Source organism: Ceratotherium simum, chromosome 27, assembly GCF_057802395.1.
Source record: "Ceratotherium simum simum isolate JZ-2026a chromosome 27, ASM5780239v1, whole genome shotgun sequence".
NCBI classification, from domain to species: domain Eukaryota; kingdom Metazoa; phylum Chordata; class Mammalia; order Perissodactyla; family Rhinocerotidae; genus Ceratotherium; species Ceratotherium simum.
The window spans coordinates 16,004,469-16,027,096 of NC_141926.1; the positions used below are offsets into that span (position 1 = coordinate 16,004,469).

Below are 22,628 nucleotides of genomic sequence, written 5' to 3' on the forward strand. Positions count from 1 at the left end.
AGAAATTCTAATTCAGAATGTCTAAGAATATCTGATTTTAAAACTTCCAGAGGGGATTCTCATTTGCATCCAGAGCTTATCAGAATTGTGGGGAAAACAGCCTTGGAAATTTGATTTCTGAGTCTTCTCCATTCATGTCTGTACAAAGACCAAAAATCAGCACCCAAATAGTCCTTTTGTTGACCTATCCCAAGGAAAGTGATACCCTTGATTTGGAAGATTTAGAAACAATAGCCTATCTCCAAACCATTTGCAACTTTTTCTTCTCAGTGGACACCATTTCCAGGAATCCAAAAGTAAGATCACAGTTTAATAAAATATCTCTCTTATCCTTTCTATCCACTTCCTTTTTCTCCGCTTCCCCACCAAACAAAAACAATACACACTAAATGTCTGGAACTATCAAGATCCCAAGATGGTAACTGAGAATCAGAATTAAGAGGCAGTGTAAAATTTGTCTAAGAACAGTCCCAATCCTTCCATCTATAAGCAAATCCTCTTTTCCCCTGCTCATTCTGTGAAATATGATGGGAAAAGGGTAGAGAGAAAGGTTTCAGAGATATACTCATTATAAATCCTCATTTAAATATATCTACATACCAACATTGCCAATTCAACATTTAATGTGTTCTACTCTGAGGCATTATGGTAAGTTCTAAAGTTAAGGAGATCAATGGAATATATATATATATCCAAGCATGGGATTACTCAAAAAACCAGGCAGTGGAGGAGGCAAAACCCTGTGCCACTATGGACAGCTCCAAATATAAAATTTTTTGAGTATAAACCATTTTCAAATTGTATCATCCAACTGATTACTTCGATGTAAGTCAAACAAAGTATAATGAAAGAGCACTGGATGGAGGTCGGTGGCCTGGGTCCTGGCTCCACATCAGCCACTCATGCATCTCAGGTTTCTGATCTGCTCTCTGTGTATTTCAAAAGCCTCTTCCTGTTCTATTTTCCCAAATTACGGCAGTCACCCTACTATCTATTTCTTATTATAATTCTCTCTCTGATTCCTTCTTCTTATTTCTCCTTTGCAGATTCTGTTCATGGGCATGATGACCGAGTACTACCACTACTTTTTCACGACCCTGGTAAGCACATCCAATAGAAATGTATTCCACACCAAAAGAAACATCTCCAGTTATTTTAAAGTCATCCCCACCAGTGTCAAAGGCAGGATATTGTCATGGAGATTTGCCTTACTTTCCTAAGAATCCTCTAAATCCCGAAATGCTGAACAGCAGGTTTCTTTCTTTCTTTCCTTTTTTAACTAGCATCAATGCATGTGCATCCGGAAGGGGATTAAAATGAAACTTCCATTAAATAGAAGCCGTCAAAGTGCAAACTATTAGTAAAGAAGCATCCTCTACATTTTCTCTATACATTAGAAGGCACACCGAAGTGTATCATGGCATTCTTTGATCTGATGTGGTTTACCCACCTGTGTCCAGTAGATAGCTGGGTTAGGCAGGGGTCACCTGTCAGGTGTTTTGAAGACTGCCAAGAAGAGGAACTTGGAAGATGCTTTGCACATTCAACATTTTGCACCATAAGAAAAATCATGGCTCTAACCCTGAGAAATTCAAAAGAAACTATATTGCCTTAAATTTTGAGGGATTATCAGATCAAGGGAGAATGATTTAGGGTATTTAACACATCAAAATGATGTGATTGTTCTCATTCAATCAATTTCAAAAATCAATCACACACACACACAAGACCCCCCTCCCCCCCACACACACTCCACTTTCTTACATAAGAAGAAAACACAAAACCAACCTCTTTTTCTAATCTGTAAAGGTGTGTCGACTAAAATCTACCCAGATTTTGGAAGCCTCAGTAAGAATGTCATTTTGCCAAATAAAACTGGCAAGGTAGGCTGGTGTAAGGGAAATCAAAGAATTTGGAACAAGGCCCAGGCAGCTGTTATATACATACTACTCACGGAAGTAGTAAAATTCCATTCTTGACTGAAGTGTCTCTGAGAGCATGCAGTGGTACAGAAGACATCATGACATAAATGCTTTGGGGCAGTTGTCAAAATTATTACTGCTACTGAGCTTGGTGTGAGGGAGTGGGGGAGAGGGCAGAAGTTTCCCTCCCTTGTTGACATCTTGATTGGGTCAGAACAGTCGAGGGAAACCTTGAGAACTGGAACATGTCTTACTCTCCTCACAAATACTGCACTTCCTTCATCACCATGAGCACCTGTGTATTCTCAAGGCGCCATCTGTCTCAGAACATCCCACTATTCCCAGCTGTACACACTCTTAAGAGCTGGTTTTGGAGAAATTTGAGAGATAATATGAGCAATCAAACCTAAGAAGGCTGGTCTTCAATGGAGACCCTTGAGGGATAGACACGTTGCCCTCATACCTTTGCTTTCCTCATCCTTCACTCACAAGGGGATTTTGAAAATCGGACCTTGAACTTTCCACATTCTCTATTGTATAGAAAACTCACTTTAAAGGCTAACCTAATTTTGCACACGTTTGATGCATTCATTTGAGCACATTGTATTTACGTGCTGGTTGAATCCATGAGGGATTCAATATGCATTCTGGAATGTGTGACCTTCTGTAGCTTGATTAACTTTCCTTTTATTCATCGAGTGTGCTAAAGGAATCATTCTTTCTTCTATCTTATTCTCTAAATTCGCTTCTTTAAGCATTTTCCTTTGGTTTTATCTGCAGTCTGCCGTGCTTTGCTTTTACATCCTCACGATTCTTGCCCATGAGTATTCACAAAACTTAAAGAAAAAAGAAAATTAGTTACCTAGTTCAAGGGAAAAAATATACAACACTTTAAAAGGCAGTATACTTTTTCTGATACTGAGCTAGGAGCACAGAGCTGTGCTTTTATAATACTACAGTCTAATCAAAGTTATCTTGGGAGAGGGCAGCAATGCGGAGAAGAGTTATTCAAAAGAATGAATTTGTATGCATCTTCTGCAAATACAAATCATGGAGTGTTTCTGCAGCTATGTCTCTTTCATAACCACTATCATCACTGATAAGGTACTATCTCATATTGCACTTTCATAACGTGGTTCCATTGTTAGGAAATTTTTATGGAAGTTCTTTTTTCTTGTTCAATGTTATTTTGAAAGTTTGTTTTATTCTTAAATGTGTTATATATTTTTAATCATATATTTTACAGTCTAACCTTTGTATTTAGGCAAAAAGTTGAAATGATCACATAAGTCTGTTTTAAATGTGAATCAACATAAACTTCCAGTTAACACTCAGTCTCTTCTGTAATGGAAAACACTGGGGTGGGTTAAATATTTTTTCCTGAAACATTGTCTGAAAGAGAACAAGTTCTATTATTAAGATTCTCACGTCCACGCGTGACCATATGCTCCAGATTATTCTCTGAAGAGAACACTTTGGTTCTTATTCTGAGCTCGTGTCCAGTGAGCATTCTTCATGCCCTCTTTATAGGGGATATGGGTTATTTTCAGTGAGCCAAGGAATAGTATTTTTTCCTGCTGGGAGTGATCTTCCTGTCAATACATACGCAATTTCCAGATTTCACCTCCTTGGCAAGACCTGGGGCAGCCTGAGGCAGCAAGATGTGATGGAGAAGGGTGTTACTCTTGGGCCCATCACATCACCACTCAGAACCTCAGTTTCCTCATCTATAAAATAAAAGCATTTAACTAAATCAACACAAAGATCCCTTCCAACTCTCCAAACACTATATCTTAGGAACAGAATTCTCTAGCTTCTCATAATGTCATATTCTGTGCACAAGAGCATACTAATTATTGGCAGCCAAATTCCTCTCCTGGTTTATCCAAACTCTAACAGTATTGCAAAAAATGGATGAAAATGAGAACTTCTTACTGCCTTAGAGTTTCTCAGGCAGCATGCAAATGAAAAACAATAGGAAATATTCTTTTATAGAAACGATGTGATAATGGCTGCCATTTTTGTTTAATGTAGTTGTTGCTTCTGCAATCATTAATTCTCTTTTGCATAAAAAGCATTGAAAATGTTAACTTGTTTCTACTTTTATCATTTTTAATACTGCACAGGACTTATTTGCTTTAGATCTGGAACTCTATAGGTACAGTGGAGTAAATATGACTGGGTTTCGGCTACTTAACATTGACAACCCTCACGTATCATCCATCATTGAAAAGTGGTCCATGGAGAGACTGCAGGCCCCACCCAGGCCCGAGACTGGCCTCTTGGATGGCATGATGACAGTAAGTAGTTTTAAAATAGTTATTTAAAGTAACGTTTGAATTCCTTAGGGGTTACGTTCAAAGTCTCATATGCCTTCTATCGTGTGAGAAAAAGTGTTATAACCTGTGCCTTGACTTCTATAAGAGAAGGAGTAAGCTTTTCAGGTATTTTGAAAGCCTGTGCAAGACTACTATCAAAAACTGCTATTTTCAGCTTCCTGACTGTACCTGCTCGGATAAAAATGTTAACAAGAGTAGCCACCACTGTCAGCCAAATGGAGACAAAGCAGAAACCAAAACAAAGGCAAGTGGAGGGGGTTTGACCCCCAGGGATGCGGCCTTGAGAAGGAGGGAGGGAAGGAGGAGGAGCAAGCTGCCTGTCAAAGTTGTGCAGAACCAGTTTGCCTTCCTCGCTTCTGCCGTGTCTCAGCATGCAGGAGCACAGGTGGAAAAATGCCAGATTTACATACGGTTGGTGCATTCACATTCTTCCTGTCCTGGATTCATACAGGCACACCTTTGTAGACATTGACGGTGCTTCACTCTCGAAGCAGATGCCAAAGCACCTCTGACAAGGGAGCGGGACTCTGTTGAACAGATAAACTGCAAACTGTCTCATCAGAGAGCTCCTCGCTAACATCATTTGTCTTTTGTTGTCAAATGCACCTACTCTCGCTTTATGTCTCTAATGAAGCTCCCTGTGTGATGAAAAAAATAGCAGGAAATAAAAAAAAAAAGCTTTCTATGTTGGAACAGTGTCATCTAAGGGGAAAGATGCTGGGAAAGTGCGCAGGTAATAGCATTTTAAATTGGCGTAGTATTTCATTCTCTGTTCCCATCATGGGGAGAAGCACTCCTGCTTTTAAGATGCAATTTACCGATACCTGAAAGGTATTATCTTGCAGAGAAATGAACTTGGGATTTCTTTTCTTTTTCTACCTTTATTTTTTGGGGGGGAACAAATGAAAAGAAGAAATAAATGAGTGAATTAAGTGGTTCTGGATGATTCCATGTTCAAGATCCCTGACTGTTTTTTAAACCTGAAATAACTCTTAAGATATACAAAGTGATCTGAGAGATAATGATGGAAAGCATTTTGGCCCAAATGAGCCTTGGGGTGATTTGAAACATTACTTTGAATAAGAACAAGTAGAGAATATGCAGGGAAACACTAGACTTTGAAAGGGAGGGAAGAAAGCCAAAAAGAGAGAGAGATGCTAATACATTGGGTTTTCTTTTGTTTTTCTCAGATTTGTAATTCTATTGAGTCCAAATATGGTTCAAAATCCTCTGCCCACTGCCACTCCCCACCCCTGCCACCTCCCAACAGCATTTCTCTCACAGGATAGGATCTCAAATAATTTTTACCTGTGCTTGGTGTGGACCAGTAAAAGAGTTACGGCTTGGAGCAATGTTAACACAGATTGCGGATTCACACCAAATATTAAATATTCATCACATGTATGGCTTAATTTACCACAAAAAGTATTTGTTGTGTTAAGTTATACTGAGCTGACAGAACAGTTTGTACATAGTGACTGAGAAGAGGCAACCATTGAACAAGGGAGATAGAGCCATGCAGTTCACACCACATCAGGCTGGGCATGAGGCGTGCTGCTCTCCCAGGACTGCTGCCTAGGCAGGGAGCATGATAGAACCACGTCCCAAAGGATAGAAGAGGTCCCGCTCAGCCTAGGGTTTATTACTGTCATCTCGCCTAAGAGAGAGATTTCTAGGCTTTGTTATTATTGTTATTATTACTATTGTTATAAACTATAAAAAGGAAAATGGAGATTTATCAGAACAGAAGAGGGTGGCTCACTAGTGTGCTAGAAGTAGGGAGAGTAGCTATGTCAGGTCATGTCAATACTCGTCAAAAAAAGTGGTGGAACGCAGCTGCCACTAGAAGTTGGATCCCATAGTCATGCAGATTTAACTTTGAAACTGATTCTGTGAAGCATAATACTGACCTTTATTTACCCAAAGAGTCCACTTTGCAGTTCACTGTTTCCTTCCTGCTTCTAGTAGAGTGGCTAATTTGGAGATGGAGAAATCTTAAAGGTCAACTAGAAGGGCATCCAATGGCCTAATCGCTGAGTCAAGAGAGCACACCCAAGTCCCCAAGCTGGGGCCTAGTGCTACCAAAGCTTTGTTTTCAAGTTGCCTCTGTTCTCAAACTCTTTCTTTTCTACCTTAAAGATAAAGAGCCCTGTGGTTTGAATTCTACGGTGTCTTTGTATCTCAGGTCCTGCATTGCATTCATTCTTAGATTCTTGCATATCTAGCGTTTGTTGCTGCCAATGCCTAGATCCTTCCCCTCTTCAAGTTTGCTCAAACGCCACTTCACCAGAGAGGTCTTCTATGAACCTGCTGCCTAACATGGTGTCCCTCTCCCTGTCATTTTCTCTCTAACCTGCTTGCTTTTCATTGTAGCCCTTAGGACTCAATATATCATATTTTAATTTGTCTGTCCAGTGCCTTCCCTTACAAGAATATAAACTCCATGAGGACAGAAACTTTGTCTATTTGTGCTCTGCTCTATCCTCAGCACTAGAAAAGGCCTGGAACAAAGTAGGCCTTCAATAAATATATATTTAATAAAGGAATTAATGTACTAAATAAATATGAATTGAGCTTCTACTAAGACTCAAGATATTAAATGAAAAATATACATATAGTCCTGAAATAGTTCCGTAAAAATCCAAAGACAGCTTCTATAAAGAAGAAATAGGCATGATTAGTGAAGATAGAGATTATTCTAAAGGAGTAATATTATTTCAAAAATTAGCCATAGAATAACTACTATTAATGTTTAAGTAATGCCATTACTATAATAGAATTGCTTTCCCTGAAATCATATGCATTATCCTACTATTCGCCAAGGTGAATTTCTCTGTAGCCATTAATAGTTGTATTTTTGTGTGTGCCACACACATATACAGATACCTGTATGAATATGTAATATAGGAATTCTTTTTAAAACTCATGTACTTTACTTCCCATCTACTTCTATTTTCCTCTTTAATATTTTTAACTATTAAGAATTTCTTAGAACTTCGTACACTAAAAATATCTTCAAATAACATTATTATATATGTCAAAACATATCCAAATCCGAAAGTAAGAAGTAAGTTATGTCCAAGTCAAAAAACTTTGACTCTATACTTAAGAGCCATAGATTTAATTAAAGGAAAAAAAATATTGACTTTAAAAATAGGGTTAAAATTGACTTAATTAAGAGAACTGTTACTGAGTCAATAGAGCTCACAAATAGTGAAACTTGTTATTTAGAAACATCTTGAGATTAAAAAAAGAAAAAGGTTTATCAACCAACGTGTTAATTAACTCAACTGAAGTTTGGAGTGATTTTATAAAATTTACTTCATTTCTTTTTACTATGTTTAAATATCTCTCAGCATTTGGGCTGATTCAATCTATTGGCTTTTGGATAGAGGGATAACGGGGTGGATGGATTCTTCTCTGTGAACCAAAATTGTGTATGATTCAATACCTGCAAAGGAGTCACGGCAACAACACAACACTGATCTGTCATCTGCTTTCTCAGTTCTTCAAATGCACTCACAGTATGAAGTTATGTCAGTAGCTTTGTCTTACGTGTGAGCATTTCCTATAATCATGATCCACAGGGAAGATCTTTGAGTGTCCACCTTGCATGTCTGTTGCTACTCCAGTGATGAAAGAGAATAGGAAGCAGGATTCAGTGAATAAAACAAGATCTTTGCAGATGAAGAAAGCCTAGATTTAAGTCCTTGCTGTCTCCTGAATAACTAAATGACCTGAGTAAATTATTTAGCCTCTCTGAGCCTGCTTGCTCATCTGTAAATCTGTATAATAATACTTCACAGTGTTACTCTACAGATTAAATTAGATAACATATACAAAGTCTCTAGGACATAGAATTGAATTTACTTGATGGTACCTGCTGTTTTGCCAATTTGTAGTCAATAAAAGAAAAACAAAAGACATTCTGAAATACCAAGGCAGAATCCATATTCTTTGGCTTGCACACGGAGCCCAAGACGGTCCCTTATTAGGGACCTATGTGACCTTGTGTGACCAGTGGTATCACCCAGGTGTGTTTTCCAGCTCCACATATAGTCCTCTTTTCCCAATTCCTCACTGTCTCTCAAAAGCTGGCAAACGTTCCTTGAGATTCACAATATGCCAACCTCTGTGCCAGGTCTCATGGGACCTGCTGGAGTTGCTGTCCTAATCACTGAATTTCTAGATTATGAGTACGTGGTGGCAGCTTTGCTACCTTCCCCAGCCTGTCTCCAAACCCCACTTCGCTTGTGGGTTGTTCTTTTCAGCATCGTGGATGCTTAGGATGCTCACCGCCTCTTCCACCACTTTGGCTCCCTCAGCAGCATCCACTCCCCACAGGGGAAACTAGCTAATTCATACTAAGAGGCAAATTTCTGTTAGCTCTATGCTGTGGGTGAGATATGTGGATTTTAATAGATAAACCTGTTTACACCAAGTGAGAGAGGAGGTTCAGAATATGAGGGGGAGCGAGTGTTATTTGGGAGTACTTCTCTCTTACAAAACTGCCTTGTCCATCCATGACAGGTTAGTGAATGTTTCTAAATTTGCAGAGAAGATGGGAAAGCTATACTTTTTGCTCATTTGCTCCCCAAAGATTAGGTCTCCCTTCAGCACCCCACTCTTGTCTAGCTTTTTTCAACAACAGTTATATACCAGGCAGACAGCAGATTGTGGGGACTCGGCCATACTGTGTTGTTAGTCCTCATCCTAAGGTGAGGCAGCATCTCATTGGGTTGTGTCAGGGTCCCCAAGACCACATTCAGGTTTCATTATTTGGAAGAGAAACTCACAGAAATCAGAAGACCCGTTACACTCACAGTTACAGTTTATTACAGCAAAGCAATACAGATTACAATCAGCAAAGGAAAAAGTTGTAGAGGGCAAAGTCCAGAAGAAACCATGCATGAGCTTCCAGTGGTTCTCTCCCAGAAGAGCTGTACTGATAGTACTTTATTCTTGCAGCAAAGACATATGAAAACATTTATGAAGCGTTGCCAACCAGCAAAGCTCACTCAAGCCTTGGTGTCTAGGGTTTTTATTGGGAGTCAGTCACGTGCATAGAGCACCCACATAGCTGACTTTAGTTACTCAGTCTCCAGACATTCCAGAGGTCAAATTGATACAGCGTGACCCAGGGCCCCAGATGAACAAAAATAGGCATTCACCACAAATCCTAGCACTGCCCAAGACCTCAGGGGTCTAAAGATACTCTGATCAGGCAGGATATTCCAAGGATTCAGAGGTTATTTCCCAGGAGCCAGTCAAAGGCCAGTCCTTCCTTTGGAATGCACAGAGTTCCAGTACCCCAAGCCTGCTGAATTAACCCTTTACTGCACATTGTTGTAATAACCAAAACATCGTGTATTGGAGAGAAGCCTGCTTCCCATATGCTTGTTTCATGATCCATGTTGTAGTAAAGTGATTGTCTTAGGGGCATTGAGCAATGTGGTTTTATCCAAGCTTTAGATATGAATAAAATGTGAACATAAACACATCTGGAAGAATAAAATTTGAAACACAGGCCAATTTCTTTCACATTTACCTAAAATGACTTGAGAGTTGCCGTTCAGTAAGCAGGCCTCCAGCACAAAACTGAGAAGGGGAGGAAATTCAGTGGTAGTTTATTAGTGCTATAAAATAGAGTAAATGTCTTCTCCATCTAAGAAAACATTGTATGTCAAGGGAAGCACAGTTTTAGAATAAATGGTTTTCTTCTTTGAATTTGAAAATCACTGATCAGGCCTATGGTTCTGAACCGTGTTTTACCCAGATCAGTGTAGCGGCAGCCTTGACAAAGAAAGTCAAAATCCTTTCTAAGCTAAGTTTACGGAAAAATTAGATATTAGAATTCCACTCCTCACACTTCTCTATCAAATCAATCAGTCAATTAGTGACTACACATACAACTTTGTAAAAAAGTATATCCCGCTGCTAAAATGGTCCAGGTCCCCATAGCATAGTAGCTAAGGGGGTGAGCTCTGAATTCTAAGTTTATATCCTGAGTAGGAGTCCTCATTTCTTGTCTCACCAGCTATATAACTTTAGGCAAGTTATTTCCTAAAGTTATTTCTCCAAGCCTCAGTTCCCTTGTCTGTAAAGTGGGGACAATATCTATTTCGAAGGTTTAATTTCAATAATTAAAGGAGACAACATGCGTAAAACGCTTAGAGTGCCTGGCATGTAGTAAATTGTCAATGACTACTAACCATTATTGAGCTATTATTGTAATTATTAGGTCATCAGACTAATACTTGCTTTAGAGGCAGCTCTGCTTCATGATGAGAGCATAAATTCTAGCACCAACTTCCCGGGTTTGAATCTTGGCTTTCCCACTATGAGTTTGGGGATGCCATTTAACCCTGTCATTCCTTTATCTATAAAAGAATAAAGGTTATGGTGAAGAATGACTGTTTACAAAGTATTTAGAACATCACCTGACATATAATAAGAGCCTGATAAAAGTCAGTTATTATTATTGATTGCATTTCAAAAAGTCTCATTCTGCTGGTAGATTACTCTCCTTCAATTACACCAAGAGTGGTGAAGAACACGGGTGTTAGAATCAGACAGTCATGGGTTCAAACCCTGGCCATGCAGCTCATTAGCAGAGTGGCCTTGGACTAGTCACTTAATTTCCCTGAGCCTCAGTTTTCTCATCTATAAAATGGATTATATCAGTTTTGAATTGAAATAAAACATTTTTAAGTTTTAACAATCACAACCACTACCACTACCAATCTAACGTCTATATGTCAATCATATAAATACGAGTGAAACGATTTATCTTGGAAATACATCTTAAAACCTTGAGATTATACAGTTCTCACAAAAATGTATTTTATCTTAAGGCATGAAATAATGTTAATTCCTTCAGCAAATATTTATTAAACAACTTTTATTTGCCATTAACTGTGCTAGCCACTAAAGAATGAAGTCAAGCAGTTTCTGCCTTCAAGAAACCCACATTCTTATTGAGAAACAGATGTGACTATAAATATACATGGAAAATGCAATGATAAAGAGGAACAAGATAATAAGGATTCAAGTAGAGATATTCTCTGGTCTCAAAGATGGATAGAATGAAAAATGTAGTAACCCTTATCCTCTCTTTCCACCTCCATCAAGACATGCTCAATAAATGCATAGCAAATGTTGAGTAAATCAACTGATTTCAGAAAACCACGTGATAGTCTTCATTCTATGACCCAGATTCTAGATTTAACTCTTCCAATTATCAGATATATGTATGACCCTATACAAATCAATATCCTGTCTGGAGGTCAGTTTTCTTACATAATAAATAGTTTTATCTATCCGTTCTGCTTATTTGGGGAGGTTATTGAGAATTTCATATGAGCTAATATAGTTGAAGTTGCAATGAAAACCCTCAAGTAAAATGTGAAGGTATTATAAGGCTTTATCCTTAAAGAAAACCACAGGGCAGTATATTTTATAAAATGCTGGAAGTTTTATGTGAAATTTTGAAAATAAGAGAAATTTCCTGAGGAAGGGAAGAAGGAGATGCCCAGCCCCAAGAGGAACGATGACTTAAAATCTCTATCAGGAAAGCAAATACTGAGAAAACAGGCATATTTTGAGCAAGTTACACAAGTCTGTTCTTCAGAGGGTCACCCTCAACCTGCTGTTGAATTTGGTTCCATGTCTACAACCTTCTTGACTCTGGTAAATGGAAGTGACCAACACAAGTATCCCTATCTAGAAATTACCTGTTAGTTTTACTCACAGCAGTTTCTTTCTACCAAATAGAAACAAATAAATAGATATTTAAACAGATATAAATACTGAGAAACAACATCTGATATTGAAATATTGAGCTTTAGTAGCTTCTAACTCAATGTAGATAATCTTAATACCATGCTTAACATAGAAGACGCTCCAAAAATATTTGTTCCCTGAATCAAGTCTTTCGTGGCTGATCTGAGTTGCTTTTTTTTAAGAATTCAAAACAAAGCAGAGCTATGACTCCAATTTACTCAGGAGTAGGAGGTATTATTTCAGAGAAAAATAGCTATTGGAGAGTGAAAACTGTTCAGCTGGAGAATAAATGGCTGTTGAAATCAGACAAATAGGAGATAAGGAAGCAGACAGAATGATTATGCAGGTAGAGGAAGGTAAGCAAAGGTGGAATTGAAGATGTGGTGTGTGTTTTCCTCCACAGACAGAAGCGGCTCTGATGTACGATGCTGTGTACATGGTGGCCATTGCCTCCCACCGAGCTGCCCAGCTGACCGTCAGCTCCCTACAGTGCCATCGACACAAGCCATGGCGCCTTGGACCCAGATTTATGAACCTGATCAAAGAGGCAAGTGCTGCTCCCTCACAGCTCAGTTCTTCCTTTGGCTTAGCTGTTTGACTTGCTCATTTAGTGTGGTCTTCCCACATAGCTCTATTGGCATGATATCTATAAAGGAAGAGAAGCCAAATTCAACCAGTCTGCTGGGATTTCACTGGTAAAACTTTGTCTAGAAGAACTACCAGGAATTTTCCAGTGTGTTGTTGAGAAGTTCAAAGAAGTTATCAGATCATAATACTCACCTTCCTTCATTTCAGTGATGGTCTCAACTGCTGCTGGCCCCCCACACATGTTCATAAGATCCCAGAGGCGCTTATTCCATGGCCATTGTGTCAAGGAGTGGGTTGGTCCACCACTGAAGGGTGCCAAAGACAGTTCCTACATCATCAGCCCACAATCCCAGTGGTTTCCTAATTCTCAGGTTGTGCAGGATTAAATGGAAGGACCTCTTTGTCCTTTGGCATACTGGTTATTTTGCCATTTGTCAGCAAACTGGAAAAGTCCAGTCCCATTCAAAACCTACTCAGTGTGCCAAAGGATTTTCAAGGGCACAGTGTTTTTGAGGGAGAAGAGTTCTTCATTATTGCCCTGGGATCCTGGACTATCCCCTACCCTTTTCTTTTCTCTAAGGTAATTTGACTTCTCTTCAGCAGACCTTGTTTTAAGATCCTGAGACTCCTCATAGATATGTATCCTTGGATTATCTTTGATCTCAACATTCACTTCAGAGTGTATCTGGACTTGACAAGATGAAATAAGGCACTTGGGAGCAGCCAGGCCTGACTGAATATACATCCTGTCATATACTCTGTGATGCTGGTCAAATGTGTTCTCTGTGGGATGTGGAAATTCACCTCTCAAGTGGAGAGTATCTTTATTCCTCTCTGCACTGTAGAAGGTTGGGGTGAGACAAAGCCATAAAAGAGAAGAATGGCTGGGAACATAGTACAAGAGAAGAATGCCAGCCAAGAGCAAGGGAGACATACTAAAGAAAGATACTTACTTTGGGCTCTGTCTCTGCTGGTCTCTTCAGCACCTACAGACCTTTTCTTTGGCCATTCAATCTACTTCCTCATTGAAGGCTGACCCTGATCCCTAAGGGGGAGGACCAGAAAGGCAGAATGGATGAGGGTTAACACTACCCATTCTCCAAAGCAAGGCTATTTGCAAGGCTGAGACTAGCATATGGCAAGCAGCAAAGAAATGCCTCGGGGCACACGATTTAAGGAGGTACTCACTCTCAGGTGTGAACCCTGCACTTACGGGAGACTGAGAGGGGGTGCTTCCTTAAATTTGTTGCTTGAGTTGAGTGAGGATAAAGAGTAAGGTTAATATTTGTGAGGAATAGTACAGAAACATAGTAAGAATCTGAAATATTAGCTATTCTCTTACCATTGGAATAGATCACTAATAACAGCCTCACTCACTTTACTGAGGATGATGCCAGGAATTTAAAACTGACAACAACAACAAAGAAGTCACAAATAGGCATGAAATGAAATACTCTTTCTGACAGCTACATAAATCTGACATACTGTGCCTAATAGAAAAACATCATATAGCCTCCGCTCTCCGGGCAGCGATCATGGTTACGTCCTGAATCTCCATCCTGATCACCTTGATCTTCAACAAGAAAACAGCTGGTTTCCTTTTATCTCATACTAGTGCAAGAAGAGGCAAGAGGCCACATGAAAGCTTTAGATCAAACATTCAGAGCACCTCAAGCACCTTTTTGCTTGTGCTTAAGTTGCATAAGAATGTGAAGTTATCAAGCCACATTTAGACATGTTTAAAGAAATAATGAGCCCCAAGATGAGGGACCACATTGAAAGCAAAAAAGCATTTTGCATTCATTTTCTCCAAAGAGCAAATTTCCCATTCTCAGGCTCCACAGTTGGGGGTGGAAGGAAGAGGACAGAGGCATTAGAAACCTTTACACCATTGTGCTCATCCCTCTTTTGTGTGCTTAGCTATGATGCCATATGCTGCCTTCAGTAGGGTGTAGGTACCTGCAGAGAAGATGGGATTGGGGGTTACCAGAAGCAATGCCCCAGCCTATTGAAGGACTGGCAATGAGGGAATTTTGAGACAAACTAAAGCATACAAAAGTGAGAAAATGCAGATGTTTCTTTCAATGAGTACAAAATTCCAAAATACTTCGTAGGCATCAAGGTTTACTAGGAAACATGAAATAAGGCACTTGGTCCTAAAACTTCCCAGGTTCTTTCTTTTAATAACTCTCACTCTCTAAGATTTCCAAAACTATAATCAGAAATAACATAAAGGAGCAAGTCAGCAGATTGGATTTATGGGGTGAAGATCAAATTCGTCACAGGAGGTAAACTTCCCGAGCAGAGAAGTAGTTGTGTGTGCACTAATCCCTGATTGCTCCACACATCATTTAGAACCAGTAAACCTTTAAGAAGGGTCTCTCCAGCTAACTACCTTTCAGTGTTTGGGGATGACTAGAAAGAGGGGAAGAATTAAAGAATATTTTAAACATGAGAGATTGTGCTATAGTGTCATCTCTCTGGGCATTTGCTGAGCAAACGCTTATAAGATTATAAAAATTCCCATTCAACAAACATTACTGGGACACCATTATATAAGTAACATGAACTTGGCACCATAGAGAAATATCTCCCCCAAAATTAGAATATGTGGTCTCTACTATCCACTAATAAGAATTCTACATAGTAGAGGAATGACAGGCTTCATTTGAAGCCTTCTTATGTCATAGGATAAAGCCTACACTTTTCAGCAGGATATGCAGGGTTTCTAGTGATCTCATTCCTGATACCCTCTGCCATCTCTCTCATCTCTTGCCCCATCCCTAGCACTTGCTGGATGTATTGTGGCTTGCTGAACTTGCCATATGCTCCTATCAAATTCCCTTGCCTCTGATTGGAATGCCTCCTCTGAGTCATCCTTTATGTCTCAACTCAAGCACTAATTCCTATCTGCTGGCCCTGACTTATAAGTGTAGGCTTGTTACCTCCATTGCAGCTGTTATTAGACCATCATCTTTGTCTATATGTCTATCTCCAAGCTGTGTTTTCCCAGTCTCAATTCCCTAGTTCTTGTACAGCGCTGGGCATAGAATGAGCACCCAATAAATAGTTGACAAACAAGTGAATGAAGGAATTAATAAACAAGCAAAGTAACTACAGAACACACAGAACCTATAAGCAAGTACCGTAGGATATACTCAGAACATGAATATCATATCCAGAGACAATTCAATAAGGCAGAGCCTGGGCCTGGACTAGACTTGTCTACAGCATCCTAGTTCTGGTGGGAGAGTGAGGCAGGTGTCTCAGGAATAGGCCAGCCTATTTAACTGGCACAGGGAGCAGACCCTGAGACTTAACCACAGATTCATATCTGTGTGAACTTCGTCATTTAGCCTCTTTGTGTCTCAGTTCCCTCTTCTATAAAATGGGGATAAAAATACTCACTCCAGGTGCCGGCCCTGTGGCGCAGTGGTTAACTGCGCGTGCTACGCTTCGGTGGCCCGGGATTCGCAGGTTCGGATCCCGGGCGCGCACCAACGCACCGCTTGTCAAGCCATGGTGTGGCGGCGTCCCATATAAAGGAGAGGAGGATGGGCACAGATGTTAGCCCAGGGCCAGTCTTCCTTGGCAAAAAAAGAGGAGGATCGGCATTGGATGTTAGCTCAGGGCTGATCTCCCTCACACACACACACACAAAATACTCACTCCATGTGTTTGTGGGAGTTACATATGTTATATGTACAGCCTAGCAAATGTCTGGCATGTAGTGATTTCTCAATAAAAGGTAACTACCATTAAATGGAAGATTCTGTTAAAAATGTACATCATACAAGGTCAGGAAGAAATGAGGCCGTGCATATAGAACATTAAGTACATTGTCTAGCATATGTGCACCGCACACTTGCTGTTGTTATTATTGGCATTACCTTTATTGTTACTGGACCCCAAGATGAAGTAGCAGTGTTTGCAAGAAGGAGGATAGGACCTAGCAGTGGAAAATCAAGAGTTCCATGGAGACAGGCACGCAGCATACGAGAGGCCAACCGCAATGATGCCAGGGAAGGAGAGAACTTACCGTTATTGAGCACACACATGATTATTCAAATGGGGCCCAAAGATATTAGTAGTAATCAGCCAGGCTGAGCTGTAAAAAAAACCTTGGCAAACCACATCTCAGGTCAGTCTGGGAAATGATAGCTGAATGTGGGGGCTGAGTAAGCTGAAGTACTTCCTACCTGCAGTGAGTTACTCCGGGTCCAGAGTAAGTTCCAGCGGGCCATGGGGAAATCAGTGGGAGCAGCTGTAGAAGGAGCAAGGCTGCTGGGAAGCAGTTCTATAATCACAGGTGCTGGCAAGAGCAGTGAGCTGTGAGCACAGCAAAGTAATCACAAATTTTAAGTTAAGGCAGTGGTTCTTAACCACTCTGTCTTACAGACCTTATATTAAAACTGATTTAAATCATGGATCCATTGTTCCCATAAAAAGCATACAAATTTGTCTGCAATCTCTGGGGACTTACAGACACACTAGGTTCTCTGAAACTCATACTAAGTGTGTCTAGACTGGGTACTGAACGTAGAATTTGATTGAAAGGGCCTTCCAGTACAGTGAACAGCAAAAGCATAAATGAAATATACGGAATCCTGTTGGGCTTAGATGGAGTGGTCCCATATGGAAGTAGTAGGAAATAAGTTTAAGTAAATATGGAGAGACAATTGGTGGAAATTGCCTGCTGAGCTGAGAAATTCAAATTTGATTGATAATTGATAAGAAGTCACTGTTTTTGGGAGGCAGAGACATAATGATATTTCAGATAGTTTACGTTGGTAGGTATGTATAGGCTTGATTGAAACAGAAAAACTCACAAGCATTATTGAGGAATTGTAGGCATCTTGGTTTGGAAACAATCATCACTTATAAAGAGCTGGAAGAGAAAAGAATTTGTATAAGAGAAATATACAAGTGTTTCTTGAGTACAACCCTAAGTTCTCTTTTAGGACTAAACTCATCCAGTTACTTCCCTATTGGAAAAGTCCACTTGGATATCCTGGTGCCACCCACATATCAGCAAATTCCCAGGTAGAGTCCATCATTTTATCTATTAAATCTATCATTGCTATAATAGGCCAAGTGTCAATTAAAGACAATGTAACTGGTTTGTCCAACAAACACAACTAGTGGGACAGCAATTTACTTTTGCTCCTACTGCCCATTTAAAATTATTAAGCGAAAATCTGGGCAGAGACCATGACTTTTTTGTTTACTTAAGGTAATGGCAGTCCCGGTGTCCCTTTGAGTGGAACCTCAACTTTATAATTAGAATATCCTAAGATATTAATCAGAAGACCACTTTGATTGAACATCAAATTTCTCATCTCCCTACACTCAAGTCTGCTGGAAGACTCTAGGGAAATGGAGGAGCATGGTTGGCTTCTCCTTTTTCTCCTTTCCTTACTTCTTCACCACACTCTTAGCTGTTGTACTTCCTATGAGGCTCAAAACGAGTTAGGACAATTCTTACTTGGTGGGGCTGCTCTGTGCTCTATGGGCTTAAAAGATAGTTTGAGCTGGCATCCCCAGAGGACATGGGAGATTTTTAAAGCTAACTCTTTCTCTTGAAGAGAAAGAGTCAAAGCACTTTCTTTGACTCTTTATGAGTTCCTGTTGGGCAGTCTCTCCTGATGTTTCTTTGATGCAGACCAATGGATACCTGTTTCAGATGGAAGAGTATCATGCTTCCTCAACCCCTCAACATCCAGTAGTACAGCTCTTGCTCTTTCTGCTGAAGTCTCCTCATCCCTCTAGACAGTCCTCTTGACTATAATTCAGGACAATCCCACCAAGTACTGAGGATCCAAATATGGTCCATAGGAAACACCCACGCATCTCTTCCCTGGAAATTTTGGGAGTGTCTCTAATTGAGATGCAGCAGGCTTCTCTTGGTTGACCGACCACCTCAATTAGCCAACTCTTGTGTAGCCTTCTTTTGTCACTTGGGAGTCACACCCCAGTCCCTAGTCAACCTTAACTCATGTTTGAGTCAGCCATTGGTCTTCTGCATCACCAACTGCAGCCAACCTATTTCAAATTTCCCTGAATGGCCCCCTGGAACCTCCACTCACCAGAAATGAGATTAGAAAATGGCATCCCAAAGGTAGAAGAGTGTGAACTCACAGAAAGGCAACAGCTCTCTCCAAAGAAATCTCTTCTGCACTCACCTCTACCACATATGTGACATCTTTTATAAATCCTTGATCTGGAACAATCTCTGGGGGGCACTTCCTCTGTACATATGCATAGAGAACTTGGGAGTGTCTAACTACCTATTCTAGTGTTCTGATAGCTATCATATTAGTACCTGAGTTGAAACATTACAATATGATAGAACACGTCACTCAAACCAGACCTCTACAGGTTGTCTAAACTTCTCCATCCACCTCCGCACATGCATCTAATTAATTAAGTACTGTCAACTTGCTATCCTAAATATTCTTCAGCAGCCTTCCTTGCCGATGGCCCTCATCATTTCTCACCTGGACTATTAAAACAGCCTCTGATTACGCCCCATATCTAGACTCTCAGCACCTTTACAACTGTTGTCTATATATAAGCAAAGTGATGTACATAAATGCATATTAGGTATTCTAACCTCTAGAAACACAAACTTGCTTGTGTCCGCCATGTTGTTGTCATACAGTGGAGACAGATGGGTTTCTCTTTTCCTGACTAAAACCTACCTTGTAACACCCCTTTTGTTGTACACCTTTCACTCTGGAAAGCACTGCCTCACATTTTTCCCTTGGGCTAACTCTTAGACTTCATTTTCTCTAGCGAGCCTCTCCTGAATGTCTATTTGGGGATGAGTCTTCCACTGGACTCCATGGCTCTTGTACATCTCTATGTTGGCACTTAACATGCTTCAGTTAGACACTGTAAGATTGTTCCCTTGGACAAGGACAGAGTCAATTTATCTTTGTGTCCTCAGAGCACTGTCCCTGTATATGGCAGGCATTTAAAAGATGCTTGTTGAATTGAACACAGGAAGTTAAAATCTAGCAAACTCTTAATAAATTTTGCTGAACCAATACTTAATTTTAAACTATGTAAATAGTTCCTAATTGCTCTGGTCCAAAATAAATTTACTACATAGGAGTTAAAAATTATTTCCAAATGCCAATGTATATGAGATATCACTGAGGGCTATATAACATATGAGCACCTTTCTGCCTCTGTTTTGCTATGAAAATATAATTTATTGATTCTATTTTGATGGAATGAAGATTAGATATTTGAATATATAAGTGAGATATTTAAATTCAACCTTTTAAACATCAAAGAGTAAAAGATAAAATTCTCCACTGAGGCAACTGTATTTGCCTTGATATTTATTTGGACTTTTATTTAGTAGGTCAGTCTCGAGTGTTTATTTTTTTTTTTTTTAGGGGCTCCAGGTGAAAAATTACAGAGTTGAAAAAAATTAAGGTCCCTGGAGAAACATAAGCTCTGACATGTTTTTATTCTACTGTGTCTCCACTGAGTAACACTTCCCATTATTGCATGCCATTTGATTTTTAATGCCAGGACAAGCTGTCTCTTGGATTAATTAGATGACATTGGATCTGGCAGCAAACTCAGTCAAATTTCTACTCTGGAAATACTTCCATTTATATTTCTCATTCTGCACCTAGTGAAAAGTATCTGCATTCGACTCCTCATTCTTTAGCATCACCGCCTAGTTTGCACTGTGTACATGAAAACTATTCATCCCAACACTTTCTCACATTTAGGACATTTAGACCTAAAGGAAGAGTGAATTTTTCAGGTCCTTCCCTCAATTCCCTGTACAGCTCTGGACAGAGAAATGAGATCAGTCGCTAAGCATTCATAATTTACAGTTTTTACCAACTATATGCATTGCCTTATATATAATTAAGGTGCTAAGATACCTGTCCCTGAAATATTCCTTCAATGACTAGGTGTAGAATCACCTGTCAGAAATGTTGAAACGGGGTGTTGGCATAGGATGGGAGGTTCTGCTAAATTCTCCTTTGTTTATACGATTCTAAATAACACTTGTATTTATAAGATAGCATTCAGAGACTTCTGTCAATTGGCTTTCTCCCATTCCGCTACTAATGTCCTGGTTCTGCCTACATTGATTGAAGAATTTGCTTTCTATGCCATAGTCTGTTATGTATGTGTGTATGTGTGCGCCTGTTTAATTTACTTAAATAAATGTCATTTTATAGATACATATGCACATATATGTATATGTATGTGTGTATATATATATATGGGGATGTGTGTATGTGTTTGTGTGGGAATATATGTATGTATACATATTTGTGTGTCTATATATATCAGTCTGTCTATATATTTTATTCAGCAATTTGTTTTTCCAGTCAATCTTACTTAAGTTTTGAAATATATCAAAGTCAATGTATATTTATTATTAATCAGTTCATTCATTTTCATTGAAATCTAGTATTCCATCATTCATTCCACAAATATCTACTGAATACCTAGTATGTGGCAGACACTATTCTAAACACCAAGAATGCAATCGTGAGCAAAACAAAGTCCTCGCTCTCATGGAACTGATACTCTAGTGGGGGAATCAGACATATGTAAAAGGAAATACAGTACTTCAGATGATGACGAGGATTATCAGAAAAGCAAAGTATAGAAGAGGGTGGGGTTTGCCAGGGTCCTGGAAGAGAGAAATGAGCATTGCTGTGTTATATAGGGGAGTTAGAAAACAGCTCACAGGTAAGGTGAAACTTAAGTAAAGCCCTGAAAGAAAAGGGGGAGCAGGACGTGCAAATATTAAGAGAGTAAAGGATCCAAGTAGAGGAAAAACTTGTGCATTGAATATGCTTCAGTGTACCTCTCCAGTCCCCCATGAATGAATATATTGGCTGCCTCCTTTTTTTTTTTTGCACATCCAAACAGTGCTGCAATGAACATCTGAGTAATAGTTTCTTCTGCACAAATGCAAGATTTGCTCTAGAGCAGCACCATCCAGTAGAAATATTATGTGATTCATATACATATTAGATTTTGTAGTAGCCACATTAAAAACAAACAGGTGAATTAATTTTAATAATATATTTTATTTAACCCAACATATCCAAAATGTTATCACTTCAACATGTAATTAATATAAAAATTATTTTACTTTTTTTCATAATAAGTCTTTTAAACCCAGTTTATATTTTAAACTTTCAGCACTTAATTTGGACTAGCCACATTTCAAGTGCTTGATAAATCTTGGGGACTAAAGAAATGATTTCTTAACACAATATCCAACCCAACCAGGCCAACTAGGGAAAGATGAATTCAACCCATGTGGGATCCATATTTTTATCTTCATAGAAAAAGAACATATTGTTTAGCCATAATAAGTATCTACCCAGCAAAGACAATAATCTGATTAATATAACCAAAGTAATTTGAGTAATTCAAGACTGAATGATTTGATTTCCAGATTTTATTGATCACATTATCTAGATAATTAGATAAGTGCCCTATTCCCACCCACTGCACATCCACTGGGTCTCAGATTTGTGTTTGTGCCCATTTAGTTGATTTGCAAGTATAGAAGCCAATTTATTCCACTTTGGAAAACAGGCCATCACAGGAACCATCACCAGAAGAAACTAGTTTATGAAAAAAGAAAAACCAGGTGTACATTCTAAGATAAATCCTTAGGAAATAAAAACCAGTTTACCCAGAATGCATGGCATAGATACAGTTAAAGTCAGCAGATTTAGTGTTGGAAATCAAATATTGGCAAGAAAAGCCGTTATATTTTTAAATTACTCAGTGATCTATGCAAGCTGTTATTGCAAGATAATGCATTATAAACAAAACACATAATAGTTAAAATAATTATATATTGAACAGATGAGAATATGATAAATGCATCATTTCAGTTCCTGAAATAGCTGACATCCAAGGAAGTTATGTGGTCTAAAGGTTGTGTTTATCATTTCTTCTTTGGCTTAAAGTTTATTTTCATCACCATTATTAT

General features: G+C 39.1%; 1 protein-coding gene across 1 annotated transcript in view; it reads left to right on the top strand.

Moving 5' to 3' along the window:
• The window catches only part of GRIK1 (glutamate ionotropic receptor kainate type subunit 1), a 123,915-nt gene that overhangs the window by 34,228 nt on the left and 67,059 nt on the right, over positions 1–22,628 (top strand). The window contains exons 6-8 of the mRNA XM_087417866.1: positions 1,047–1,100; positions 4,049–4,222; positions 12,447–12,590. Coding sequence (XP_087273992.1) covers positions 1,047–1,100; positions 4,049–4,222; positions 12,447–12,590 — 372 coding nt within the window. The remainder of the gene's footprint in view (positions 1–1,046; positions 1,101–4,048; positions 4,223–12,446; positions 12,591–22,628) is intronic.